The 13,059-nt window shown below is 55.6% G+C and overlaps 1 protein-coding gene across 1 annotated transcript in view; it reads right to left on the bottom strand.

The window, feature by feature from the left end:
- Positions 1-13,059, bottom strand: part of Cspg4 (chondroitin sulfate proteoglycan 4) — a 35,706-nt gene that overhangs the window by 16,122 nt on the left and 6,525 nt on the right. The window contains exon 2 of the mRNA XM_005069575.4: positions 1,239-1,402. Coding sequence (XP_005069632.1) covers positions 1,239-1,402 — 164 coding nt within the window. The remainder of the gene's footprint in view (positions 1-1,238; positions 1,403-13,059) is intronic.

The raw sequence follows: 13,059 nt of genomic DNA, 5'->3' as shown, positions 1-13,059 counted from the left end.
CTGAGTCCCCTGCAAAGAGGGACTAGGACGAAGGCTTTCGTGACATTACTCATGGCCCTTACTTGTTTTTAAGTACTGGCCAACATGAATGGTGTAGACTCAAGGTCCCCGTGTGACCGCAGGGATTTACACAAAGCAAGGCTCTCTCCTGAAGCAGCACTTCCCACAAGCTCATTCTTCCTCTCTTTCCTTGGGTAAACTGTGCCAGAAAACCTAGTCTGGATTCTAGAAAAGTTTCTTCTGGAGGAGTAACGGGTGCACATGTGAAAGTCAGAGGACAGCTCTCAGGTGCCACTTCTCTCCTGTCACTTTGTGGGTTCTGGGGACTGGACTTAGGTCATGAGGCCTGCACAGACGGGCATCTACGTACTGAGCCATCTCGGCAGCCCGGAGGCTCTGTTTTGAGGATGCAGTAGAGAAGGCTGCCTCCATGACACGGGCACCAGAACTGGAATGGGTGGTGTCAGAGTACAAGACCTTAGGGCTCCAAGCATGGAGTGTCTCTGTAGGATTCTGGGCACCACTATGTCTACTGCACCTGGCCCCGGACTCAAAGTGACACCTTGTGACAATGAGAAGCCAAGGCAGTCTAGGATAATATGGCCATACTCCCCAACCGCAATAGGGCATGAAAGCATATGGGTCCAATCCTAAACTCTTCACAATTAATGGGAAGAGTCAAGAGAGAGCCAAACGACCCCTTGCCAATAAAACTGGTCTTAAAGCATGAAATAGGAAGCAGGTGGTGATGGCACTGCTATATCACCATACCACAGGGGAGTCTGGTGGGGAGAGGGAGGCCCGGTATGGGGACTTGGAGCCAGGTGAGTAGCCGAGGCCACTCCCTGGGAAAAGGAACACTCCTCACACAGAGATGCCAAGGACAGAAGCCTGCTCAGGCACAGGGGAGAGGAAGGCAGGCAAAAGAGAGAGGCAGGGGCAATAGTGAGAAAGCCTGTGAGTCAGATTCTGTGAGAAGGTGGACACAGGAAGCCTCCCAGTGCTCTCAGAGTCCAGAAGGCCAGCCAGGGTCTACGAAGGGAAGAGAGATCGGGTCCAGCTGGTAGGCAGAAGCACTGTACCAGGAACTCACTCTTTCTGGGATGTCGTTGTCCACGCACAGTGGACAGACCAAGATCCCAGGGCAGAGGTGACTCGCCTGAGGTTGCTCAGCCAGAAGCAAAGGATTCTAAAATAGAGAAGGAACCCCTAGCCCTGTTCCCAGGTATGCTGCTCACCTGTAGGCGTCCGGAGTGGAGCTGCAGCAGGAGGTGGTCGACTTGGCCTGCTGCCAAGAGCAGCAGGGCATCGGGCTGAGATGTGGAGAACTGGAACAGCAAGTCCACCCTGGCCAGGGCTGTGGGCATGGGCACCTCTAGGTGGTTCTCCCCGAAGAAGGAGGCTGGTGAGAGAGGGAGCTGTGTCAAGGCCAGGCTCCTGGCAGAAGGAGGCTAGGCACCGCAGAGTTGGACAGCTGGGCTGGGGGGTTTCCATGACGACACGTCCCATAGCTCTGTGCAGCATTGTCTAGGGGGCCTCGTTAGGACTCCTGCTGTTCAGGGTTCCATGGGTTCCTGAATCCACAGGCTTCCACCAACTCTGGGCCCCAGAGAATGTCCATCCTGGGTCTGGTCTCTCCCTGTCTTGTCTTGATCATCTTTCTTGGTGGGCACAGTCCCCGGGAATAGAGTTCCAGGGGACTCCCACAATGAGGGGGATCCCTGGTCACACTCCTTCTCCTAGGGTGGGCTCTTCACACCCTTTGCCACGACCACGTTTCACCCCTGTGGTTGGCCAGAGCTGGTGCCTGATAGTGGAATGCAGACAGGTAATTTTGTTCTCTCATGCTATTTTCCTAGTGCCTGTGGGGATGGGGTGGGGTGGGGCAGCTTATTGCTCAGAGTCTGCCAAGGAGCAAAGGCTCTCAGGCCAGATGGAGAGCACATGCAGTGTTAGATTCAAAATGGGCCAAAACTTCCTCCATCACTCTGAGATTGCTTCCTGCTGCAGCACTATCGCCAGTCTCTGGTGAATAGTCACATCCGGCCTCTCTGGTTCCAAACTTGCCCAAGGAGTCAGGGAAGACAACAGCGGAGTTCCCCTTCCCTAGGACAAGCCGGGGCTGATTGTGAGAATAAGGGTAGGATGGACCCCAGCTCTGCCAGCTGGACCAAAGAGCGCTTCCTCAGGCAGCAGGACAGACACGGTCTACCCCTGGTTAGTGACCACCATCCAGGCCCCCTTTGGACCACACAGAGAGCCCCCTCCTTTGACGGAGCTTCAATCTTCCTCCAGACAGTTTCCTAGAATTAGGTTTCCTTTGTCTCCTGCCCGCCACCACAGTTTCTGGTCCATCCCTTTGGGGTGATTAGAACCCTACTGCTAGATAGCTAGCTTTGGGCAAAGACAGCAGGCGGAGAAACGGAGACTCATCCCAGTCAGGCCTCTGAAACTTCAGGGCCCCCGTCAGGCTGATGGCCCTGATAGAGATGATCTGGCTTCAGTCACACAAGTGCTGGGCCCTGGCCAGCCTGGGCCAGCTGACATCCTCCTGAGGGCAGCACCAGCCACTGCAGGGGCCTGCGCCTTCTCTGGCCCAGGAGGGATGGCCAAGAAAGATAATGCTGTTCTCGGGGCTGAGCTCAAATCTCTCTGGTGGCCCTGGTGCCTCGAATTGAAAGGATAAAGTGAGCAAAAGCCTCCTGCCCAGGTGTGACTGGCAGCCTCTGCAGTCCCAGCATAACTTGTGCCAGGGAACCTCAGACCAAGAAACTGGCAGGCAGTAGGTGCTTTTAGGGGGTGCTGCATCTGCTTGAGCAAAATGCAGCAGGCAAAACCAAGGGCAGCCACAGAACAGACGGTGGGGCACACAGCCCCCACAGGATGGAGCCACCACCCTGGTGGGCTGGAGTGGCTCGCAGCAGCTGGGGAGAGCTGAGCAGTAAACCTTCAGGGGTTTTGTGAGCCAGGTGATGCTGCCCACTCTGAGAATATTTATACCCTGCAAAGAGGTAAACATCTCAAACTAGGGCTGGGCTGCTCACCGCCCACGAGGAAGAGGGCACTCTCCCCTCGGTGAGAGGATCCCACCCAAACTCTCTTGTACAGGAGGTAGATGTCAACTTCCAAGTCCTAGAAGCCAAGGCTCTGGGTCAGGCACCAAGGTACATAGCTGGGCCTTAACCACTGAACCACCTGCCTCTGCTCCCTTCCCACAGGAGAGAGCAGCAGTCTGTTTGGCTAAGTGGGAGGGTGGCAGGAAGCAGAGGTACTTTCCAGAGAGCTGGGGTCTGAATAAGCCCATTGAGGGACTGGGCCCCGCTGTTTCCTGTGTGGAGAGGCGCTCACACTGGCTGCCTTGTGTGGCTGGAGTGTGCAGGCCAGGCAGCCCCCTTGTCCGAACAGAGGCCTCTGAAACCAAGCTGGCTGAGGCTTTGGAAACTCTGACAGGACTACCCCTCACCTCCAGGCTTGTGTTCCTCTTACCCCTCTGATCGGCTGCATTCAGAATCGCTGTCATTAGGTAGAGGGCAGCTGGAGAGCGGCTTCAAATATAAAGAGGGTGCGGGATGAAGAAACAACAAGCCGGAAGTCAATCCCAGAGGACATCTTGGAGGAGGCGAGGCTGGCATCACAGAGGGAGGGGAATAAATGACCTCCAGGGGACAAGGATGGGTGAAAGGCAAGTAGGGCTGCACAGATCCTTCCGGGCGGGGCAGCGGGGTCTCTGCTCCCACGCCCCCAACTGGTTCTAGATAACTTACAGCAGAGACAGTGGTGTGGACTGAGGAAGGGGGGTTGTGATAATGAACAGGCCAAGCCCTCTGCGTGGGAGGGGCAAATGCCCCAGGCTTTGGGAGAGGAGCTGGAGAGGCAGGAAGGCTGCTTGCTGCCTGTGTGGGCTTTATTTATTTATTTTTATTTTTTGGTGGAGGAAGGTCGCAGGTGAGTGTCCAGGGCGGCACAGATGTGCATGAGTATGTGGGTGGCTGCTGGGGCGCCTGTGGGGTTTGTATAAGGCTATGTGTCTGTGTATACGCACAAGGGCCCAGAGCTGTTAGGACAGAGGAGCCATTGTGCCCAGCCCTTGCCTGCTTGCCATTACTTGGACAGGCCTGGCTCCCTCAAAGAGGCCATGTGTTCCTGGAGGGCTCCTACCCCTCCCGTCGCAGCGTCCTGATGAAGGTGGAGAAGTCCTCGCAGCTTCCCACCCTTCCTCTTGTGAACAGGGAGCTGCTGTCTGGGTCCCAGGGTGGGGCGGCTCCATGCTTTTCCTGAGACCCAGGGTTAGGAGACAGAAAGAGCTTGTGTCCTGCCATGCTGGTCCCTCTCACAGATGGCCAGGGGAGACTTTGGTCAGTCTCCTAGATAGCCATCCTTTGGCAGGCCCCGGATTGTGCTGGTACCTCCTGCGTGCCTGGGGTGACACTTGGCATTCAGTTTTGTTGAGGTAGGGTGACTCTGCAGCTAAAGTTACCCTTTAGCCCTGCATCACCTGGCAGAATTACAGATGCGCACTACCATGCTGCACCTGGAGCTGCTTCTTAGGATGTTCAACCTTCTGCTTGCCAGCAGGCTCTGGGGACAAGGGGTCCCCGTGTAGGCCATACCTATGTGCCTTAGCCTCTCTGCCTGGCTGGGGGCAAGGTCTCCAGGTTAGATGCTTTCCCTAGTCCTGGAAGGCTGCTGTAGACCCAGCTCCTCACAGTCTGAACTCGGTGCAAGCCGACTGTCTTTCTATCTGTCCTCACAGAGCCTCTGGCTATGACCCCTCAGCCTTGCCACAGCCCACCTCAGGCCTCTGGCCGCCCCCCCTCCAGTCTCTCTTCCCCCACCTTTGTCTTTGACTTCCCTTGTGCCCATCTTCCTTTAAGTGGGAATATAACTCCCTGCCCCAGGAGGTACTGGGGAGTCAGGCCTCTGGTTCCCCGTCCTGTGGTTCCTCCTCCACTGAAGAACAAGTTCCACAATATCAAAGTTCTCTGTAGCACAAGCCGTAGAGGGGACACGGGGGTGGAGGGAAGCGATCAGACTGGGTCTCAGAAAGGTAAGCTTCCGGTCTCAGCCCAGCCATCGTCTAAACCCCACCCCAGCCCCACCCCAGCACCCTGCCCCCTGGCAGTGAACCTCTGTGAGCTCCCTGCTACCCCTTATAGCCCAGGGCAGTCAGGCGGGCCCCCACAGCTGGCTTGCGTCATGGGCAGCAGCAGCATTCCTGGTTGTCTGCCGTCGCCTGACTTTATAAGGGAGAAAATGGGAGCCCAGAGCTGTTGGGCAGGATGGGTAGGAGGAGTGCCTGCTGCCCAGCTGAGTGCAGGGTAGGGGTGGCACCCAGTGCTGCTGCAAGAGAGGCAGTAAGAGAGACGGGGGGGGGGCAGTCTTCACCAATCATTCATTCATCTGTATGTGCTTGCATACAGGGGTGCGTGCATGTGCACACACACACACTCACACACATACACGCTTACACTCTTGTGCACACACACTCTTTTTCTCTCTCTTCTCTCTCTCTCACACTCCTCTCCCCCCCCTCTCTCTCTCACTCACACACACACACAGCCTAATGCAGCAATTGGGATGGAAAAGAAGAGACAAAGCCCAAGAAAAATGAGGCACAGTGACCTCTCCTCACAAAGACTGAACTCACGGGACACAGACTAGAGTTGGGAAAGGAGATGGGGAAGCCAAGGGAGACAGTGAAGGCAGGGGCCTGCTGCTGTGGGTTGGAATGAGGGGCGTCCAGCAAGTGGGGAGAAAGAGGATCCTGCCTTGGGGAAGCTGGATTTCTCTACTGCAGCCTGTGGCAGCCTGTGGGGTTTGCCATCAGGGGTAATAATACATCCTGGCTCCAGGACTGAGAAGGCAGGGTGAGGCTGGAGTTTCCAAGGGAGTCTAAAGGTTCGTGGGGTAGACTCTTGGGAGGGCTGATGCAGGGATGAAGGGCTCTCTGTTTACCATCATGGGTGTGGGGGCCACCTGGGGCTGAATACAGCCTCTGTAAGAGCAGTAGGCCAAATGCCCTGCAAGAGCCACTGCACTCTCTCTGAGGTCCCTCAGCCCTCAGAGCAGTTTGCCTTCCTTCTCTTGAACCTCCAAGGACTCCCTCTCTTTTCTCCACCAGAGTGCTGCCCCCAAGCCAGGGAAAGCTGAGAGAGGCTAGGGATGGCAGAGCCCAGAGACTGGCGCCCTGGCTGCCGACTCTCCCTGATGTGGGCTGGGGGAGCAAGGTGACAGGCTGACAGAAGAGTCCATGGAGCCCCCTCAGATCAGTGTGCAAGTGTGGGTCAGCATACCCGGAGAGTGCATGTCGGTGGGTATGGGGCGGCTGGACACTGGGTCCAAAGACTATTACAACTGTGCTCTGGATCCTGGTTGGCCCGCACTGAAGGATAATCTACCATTCCTGGCCCCTCCTTGGACCCCTTGGCAAGAGCAAGTCTTCCTAGTGGGCCTAGCTAGCGGGGCATCTGCTCCCCACAGATCCTCATCATCACATGCCACGCACAGCAAGGCCAAGCTACCATCCTGAGGCTGGCCACTACCTTTCCTCACCTCGGCTACTCTGAGGGTGTGGAGGAGAGGGTGAAATGGAACGGATTCAGGTCAGACCAGAGGGACAACAGCCTCCCCAGGCACGACACCTCTCACCGCTGAGGGCTGCCCACATCGCTGGAGACCGCACAGTGTCGCTGCTCTCTAGTCATCCTCACCTGATCCCAGGCTTCCCAGCCATGGGAACGGCGGAAGACTCGTTCAAAACCACATGAGACTGGGATTTAAAACAGAAGCCATGCTCCCTCTCAGGGAGGAAGTCATCCCCACCCCAGGGCAGTGCTGGATCACCAAGTGATGTGAGGTTCACAGGCAAATGGCCTCCCCGGATGAACTCCAAAACACTTCTGAGGGGTCAGCACGGTCTGCTTCCCCTCATGCCAAGAGCTATGCAGCTGCAAGTATCACACTTGGACCTTCACTCTCACACTGACCTTTGGTTCCCTGAAAGTCCAAAGAGGTGAGAACAGAACACGGTTTCCTCGGTTATAGCCTGAGCTCTGTCTCTGGCACTGGCCTCAGCTATTGGTCCTCTGAACAACCACCATCAGTCAGTCATGCTGAGGGGCGTGGAGTAAGGATGGTTTCCGAAGCAGAGGCCCTTAGAAAGGACCAGGAAGGATGAGCGCTCTGGAGAGAGCAGGAACGGGCTGGGAGATGCCCTGTGAGCTCTCTGGTGGCAGGGCTAGTGTCCTGGGCGTCCAGCCACATATCCCGGCACTGGGGCCGTGTGAGGCACTAGAGGAAGTAGGGAAAATGAGAGGTTTTGATGGAACCAATAGCCCAGAGTCCACCCAGGCTGGAGGCTGGGACAGGGAGGAAGCCGGCTTCAATGGAGTCTTTGTGGAACTCCACCGCTCCCTTGCCCCAGGCAAAGAGGGCAGGGCCAGTGTGTGCGGAGCAATTCCATGAGGCTTTTCTCTGCCTTATAATTTTCCTCCTTGTTCAGATGGGTGGATTTCCAGGCCCTTTTCCACATTCCCTGATCCTGGCTGCCAGGCCTAGGGGGTGTGAGAATCCCATGTCAGTGGGCCCTAGCAGGATCTCTCTGAGACACCTCCCATCTTACAAGTGGGGACCCCTATTCCATGTGCAAGGGGCTCACAGGGACAGAGGTCAGCTAGGACTGAAGCCCCTGGGGTGTGGCTTCAGAGCTGGGAGCAGCACGTGAGTCGCAGCATCTGCACTGGCTGTGGTGGGCGGAGGGTGTGAGGGTTGGCATCTTGCCTGGGGAAGACACACTTTTTCCCTTCTTGTCCCCCTGAGGCTCCCTCTGTCAGGGTCGGGTAGAAGTCGGAGGAGTGGAGGGCCGGAGGGAACGCATCTGCTTTGGCTGGCAGGGTGAGGCGGCCTGGTTTCTCCTGGAGCAGCTGCGGGTGGGCTCTGGGAGCCGCTGGGAGAGGGAGGGGCTGGCAAAAGGTGGCCCAGTCTTCTCAGAAGCTAGGGATTAAGTGCCAGTCCTGCCCACTGGGATCTTGGAGGTCAGGAAGGGTGGAGAATAGGGAGTCTAGGAACTAGGCCGGGCGGGGAGCTACTCTGAGAGTGTCTGTTGGGCCAAGCCCTCTCACAGGCAGAGCTCATATATACAGAGAACACAGTGCCACAGACCAGTCGTGAGAAGGCGGGTTGTTGTTATAGGGCTGTTGGAAGGTGCCTCTGGACTCCCTCATCTGGCAGGCTGGGTTTGGAGATGGGATGGGAAACAATGACTGTGGGCCTGGGCAGTACTGACCTTAAAGCTTGGTGACACTGTGTGCAGAACAAGCCATGGGCCTTGGAACAAGCATGTCTAACATTTAGGGAAGAAGAGGGAGAGACCCACAGATAGATGCTTCTCATCAGGAACTGGCTTAGAGATCATCTGTCTCCTTTAACACAGGCAGGCAGGCAGGCAGTGTGTGTGTGTGTGTGTATGTGCACACATGTATGTATGTGTGTTGTGTGTGTGTGTTAGAGCAAACCAGAACATTGCTCATACTAAGCATGTGCTTTACCCCTGACTGACAACCCCACATGTTAGAAGTTCTTCAGGGTAGGACTCAGGCTTGTGTCTCTGCGTAGGACACTTGCATGTCCACAAGGTCCATGGACATGAAGATGGAGAAATCAAAAAGAGGTGACATTTGGCCCCAGCCGAGAATTTATTCTTCCATCCTTCCTTCCTTTCTTTTATTTGAGACAGGGTTTCTCTGTGTAGCTCTGTAGACCAGGCTGGCCTCAAACTCATAGAGATCCAGCTGTTTCTGCCTCCCAAGTGCTGGGATTACCACCACCCGGCCTTTCTTTTTCTTTTTAATAACATGTATGTATGTATGTACATACGTACGTATGTGTATGGGTGTTTGCCTTCAAGTATGTGTGGGCCTTGTGGAGGCCAGAAGAGGGTGTCAGATCCCCTGGAACTGGAGTTATGGCCAGTTGGAAGCCGCCATGTGGGTGCTGGAAATCAAGCTCATGTCCTCTGGAAGAGCAGCCAGTGCTCCTAACCTCTGAGCCATCTCCCCAGCCCTGAGAATTTTCTGTCAAGCAGATCTGTCTCAGACAGGCAGAGCACCATACTGGCTAGTGCCCAGTCACAGAAGTCTGTGGCTAAAAGGTTGGTCCCAGAAGCCACCAGGTCCAGGGCTGATCAGGCCGTCCACAGAGCCCTGACCAAGGCCTCATGTCTCATGTGGGTGTGCCTCCTGTTGGATTTGGTTTCCTGCCCCCTGTGGCTCCCAGGAACTAAACCCTACTCTTGCCACAGTACCCATCTTTTTTTTTCTCCCAGCCTCAGGCATGACCTCTTTTTCTGGGCCCCCAGGTCCACTGCCAGTGGCTCTGGACATCTGGGCCGGGGACCCCCATGTCCAACCCCACTCATAGCAAACAAGGCCATGTCACCCCAACCTACTCACTGGCCCAGGAAAGTTCCCACTGTGCAGGTGCTATAGACAGAAGTCTGAGTTCTCCTGGATCCACCCCTTCTTCCCTCTTCATAGGCAAGGGATCTCCACTTTCCATCCATCCTGCCTCTAAATTCTCCCTCAAATTAATCTCCCTTCCCTCTGTGCCATTTTACAAGGCAGATGACCACCATCCTGTGCCTACCTTGGTTAACTTCCTGCCTTCCACTGCAACTAGTAGCTACAGTTGAACTGATTTGCCCAACATCCTCCTCCCTTGCGTGGGAGCTTTGTACGGCTCTCCTTCCCACGATCAGGCTCCAAACCCCAAGTACGATGTGGAAGGCCCTGAGTGGCTTGTTCCTGTCTGTCTACTACATTCCCCGCCCCCCCTTTTTTTTTTTTTTTGGTTTTTCGAGACAAGGTTTTTCTGTGGCTTTGGAGGCTGTCCTGGAACTCACTCTGTAGACCAGGCTGGCCTTGAACTCACAGAGTTCCGCCTGCCTCTGCCTCCCGAGTGCTGGGATTAAAGGCGTGTGCCACCAGCGCCCGGCTTCCCGGTCCCCCCTCGAACTTGGCATGCGCCAGCCTTGCTGAACCTCCGGCTTCTCTGCCCGAATCCAGCAGATTTCCCATGCCCTGTCTTGGATGCAGCTCTTTCCTTCTTGCTCTCTGAGGACAGACCTCATGCCTCCTTCCCCCTGTCTCATAGCCAAGGTACCTTCCTTTCACTTGGGGTTCAAAGACACTCAGCTGTGACTTGGGGAGTTACGTTGCTGTCACTTCTCTTTGTTGACCCTGTGAGTCTCAGGCACAAGACTGACCTTGTGTGATGGAGGGAGATGCTGGGGAGTGGTGGCCTAGGTTGGTCCAGTTGGCACCTTGGAGACTGCCTTGGCTATTCTCCATGGATGTTCTCCACCGTGTTTCAGTCCCAGCCTCCTTCCCAGCCCTGCTAACTAAAGGCCCGGACACAGTGGCTGAGGAAGGCTGGGAGACTGCTCTAGCCAGGGAGTGCTTTTCTGGCCATGATGACCCAGTCTGTTGCTTGTTTTTAAAGAAAATAGACTGTGAGCCCCTATTTATAGCTGGAGGCATAGCCACAGACAGAGGATAGGGCTTGAAGCTGTGCAGGCCCCTGCTCCAGCAGAGCTCAAGGAGGGGCCGTTCCCAGGCCCCTTCCCCATCCCCCAGGCTCTAAGAAAGTGCCTGTGGGATCCTGACATTCCCTGGGACAGGATGTAGCCTATGCTTTGGGCTACGGGACAGGGCCTGGGTGAGGTGGATGGAAAATTTCTCTCGGGATTATTGGTCTCAGGGGCCCAGACTCCCATGTGGGAATGGGTGGATGTGGGTCTATTTTGTCTACTGAGAAGACAGAGGAGGGCCTAGGGGTGCCAGCTGCAGAGGGAGCACTTCAGACTGTCATCCAAAAGGATGACAGAAAGAGAGAGCAGGGCCAGAGTGGGGAGATGCAAAGATGCAAAGCTAGTGATAGGGAAGGAGGAGATGGAGAGAGAGGAACCACAGAGATGGGAGAAACGGAGCCAGCCGGCCAGGGACCGGCAGTGTCAGGATGGACAGGCAGAGATGGTGAGGCCAGGAGGGAGACAGCAGCCCAGTGGTAGGCAGGAGCAACGGGGGAGCCAGAAGTGGGCATTTCCGCCCACAGAGAGTCTTCGAGGTACTATAGGCGCAGTGTGGGGCCTGACCTGGAACCAGATCGGGCAATAGTAGGAAAGTCTCAGGCCTTCCATTCATCCCCAGACCCTGGGCTTGGAGACCCGTCTCTTTCTGGTGCTCTGGTGTACAAGCTGAGGCCTGGTGGGGGTACAATAAGTGCTTCAGGTGAGGCAGCGCCTGGGGGTCAGCTCCAACTTTGGCTTACTAGGGAGAGGGCTTCCCAGGCCTGAGAGGTTGCCAGCCGAAGCAGCAGGGGCTTCCACCTGCTGCCAGTCACTGCGCAGATGCTGGCACTCTTGTGCTTATTAGGGTTCTGGGCTGACTTCAGCTTGGGCATGCGTCATGCAGCCATAGCCACAAACGGTGACTCAGACGGTTAAAAAAGGAGCAGTCCCAAGCAGTGACTCAACTGGCTCTGGAGGGGCTGGGTGGGTCTGGCTGGGACAAAATGGGGTGGTCTGAGTTTATTTTTGGCAGGGTGGGGCCAAGCTAGGGGGTGGAAGATGGGAACCGGGGGTGGAGGGAAGCTCTAATCCTGGGAGAGCCCAAGGGTCGGGGGCTAACTTTGGGGAGAGATTTCCCAGTGCCAGGGAACACTGGCTCACCAGTACCCTTAAGCCCATCTCACTGTGCAGCTCAGGATAAGCAGCTAGATAGAAGCTGAGCTCCTGTCCCGTTCTTAAGAGTTTGGACTCAGAGTTTTAGAGCTGACTTGGGAGGTTAGAGTTCCCATGCAGAGGCACAGAAAGGGACAGGGGTCTGTTGAAGGCCACACAGCAGGGTCAGATATCTCAACCTGTCACATAGTTAGCATAGGCTCTAGTTCCCTACGCCTCAGTTGTCACTGATTACAGGATGAAGCTTCTGTCTCAGTTTCTATCTCTAGAAGGGTGCAGTTGGGCTACAGATGGGTGACCAGAAGCACATGGGTCCCAGATGCTTGGAGACAGAAACAGCCAGAAGCAGGCGCCTGGTTTCTATTAGCACATCCGGGGAGCTAGCTGGGCCCTTCCCAGAATGCCATGGGTTGAAGGCAGAGGTCCCCACATAGTAGGATCTCAACCCTGGGGCTTAGGTTTGGATAGTCCTTCATCCCAAGGGTTCTTCTAGAGTCACTGTCAGACTTCTCGCCCTGAAGCCCTCTCTGGAAATTCACTTCTCACATTTGCTCACTGGACTCACACATGAACATCAGCATCCCAGAGACTCCTTTTCAGTCTCTCTCAGCCTGAGTCTCTGCTCCTTATTATGCAGCCACTGTTGCTGACCACAAGTGGTGTTAGTAACCCTGTGGTCCTCTGGAATCAAACCACTTTATGTCAAAGTCACAGGGCTCGGTCAGAGTCGGAGAGTGTACCAAGAGAAGGCCTGTGGGGTTGGCAGAGTGCAAGAAAAGACAGGTTTCAGGGTTTCCCTGCCCATAAACCATACAGGGGTCCATTTTTTCCTCCCCACTTAACTTGCTCTGGACACAGGGTTTGAATATCTTTTGGTTGCTCACTTGGCATCCTCTGAGTTTCAGGTGCATACCAGCTCAGTGTGTCTTGTTCAGGACTGTCAGCTATTGGGAAGTAGGTTCTGGGTACCTAAGAGGGGCCTTCTGCTTCTGTGAGTGAGGCAGGCCTGGGGCAGGACAGACGTGGAGCCCTGTCTTCACTTTGTGAGGGTCCTGGGCTGGGGTGTGGCGGGTGGGCAGCAACTGGCTGACAGCCTTCACAGAGTCCTTGGAACCCTTCCTGAAGAGGACCCAACGCTGAGCCACCCACCCCAGAGAGAGAGAGAGAGAGAGAGAGAGAGAGAGAGAGAGAGAGAGAGAGAGAGAGAGAGAGAGAGAGAGAGAAGGAACAGAATAACAGCAACCTCGGGCACCCGTGCTCACAGAGCTTTTATTCCAGGCCACGATCTGGCTTTTTTGTCTTCGACACATGTGAGAGGTAGG

Source organism: Mesocricetus auratus, unplaced genomic scaffold, assembly GCF_017639785.1.
Source record: "Mesocricetus auratus isolate SY011 unplaced genomic scaffold, BCM_Maur_2.0 Super-Scaffold_100022, whole genome shotgun sequence".
Taxonomy (NCBI): Eukaryota; Metazoa; Chordata; class Mammalia; order Rodentia; family Cricetidae; genus Mesocricetus; species Mesocricetus auratus.
Note: the sequence above shows the minus strand (reverse complement) of the source record. Positions and strands in the feature narration are given on the sequence as shown.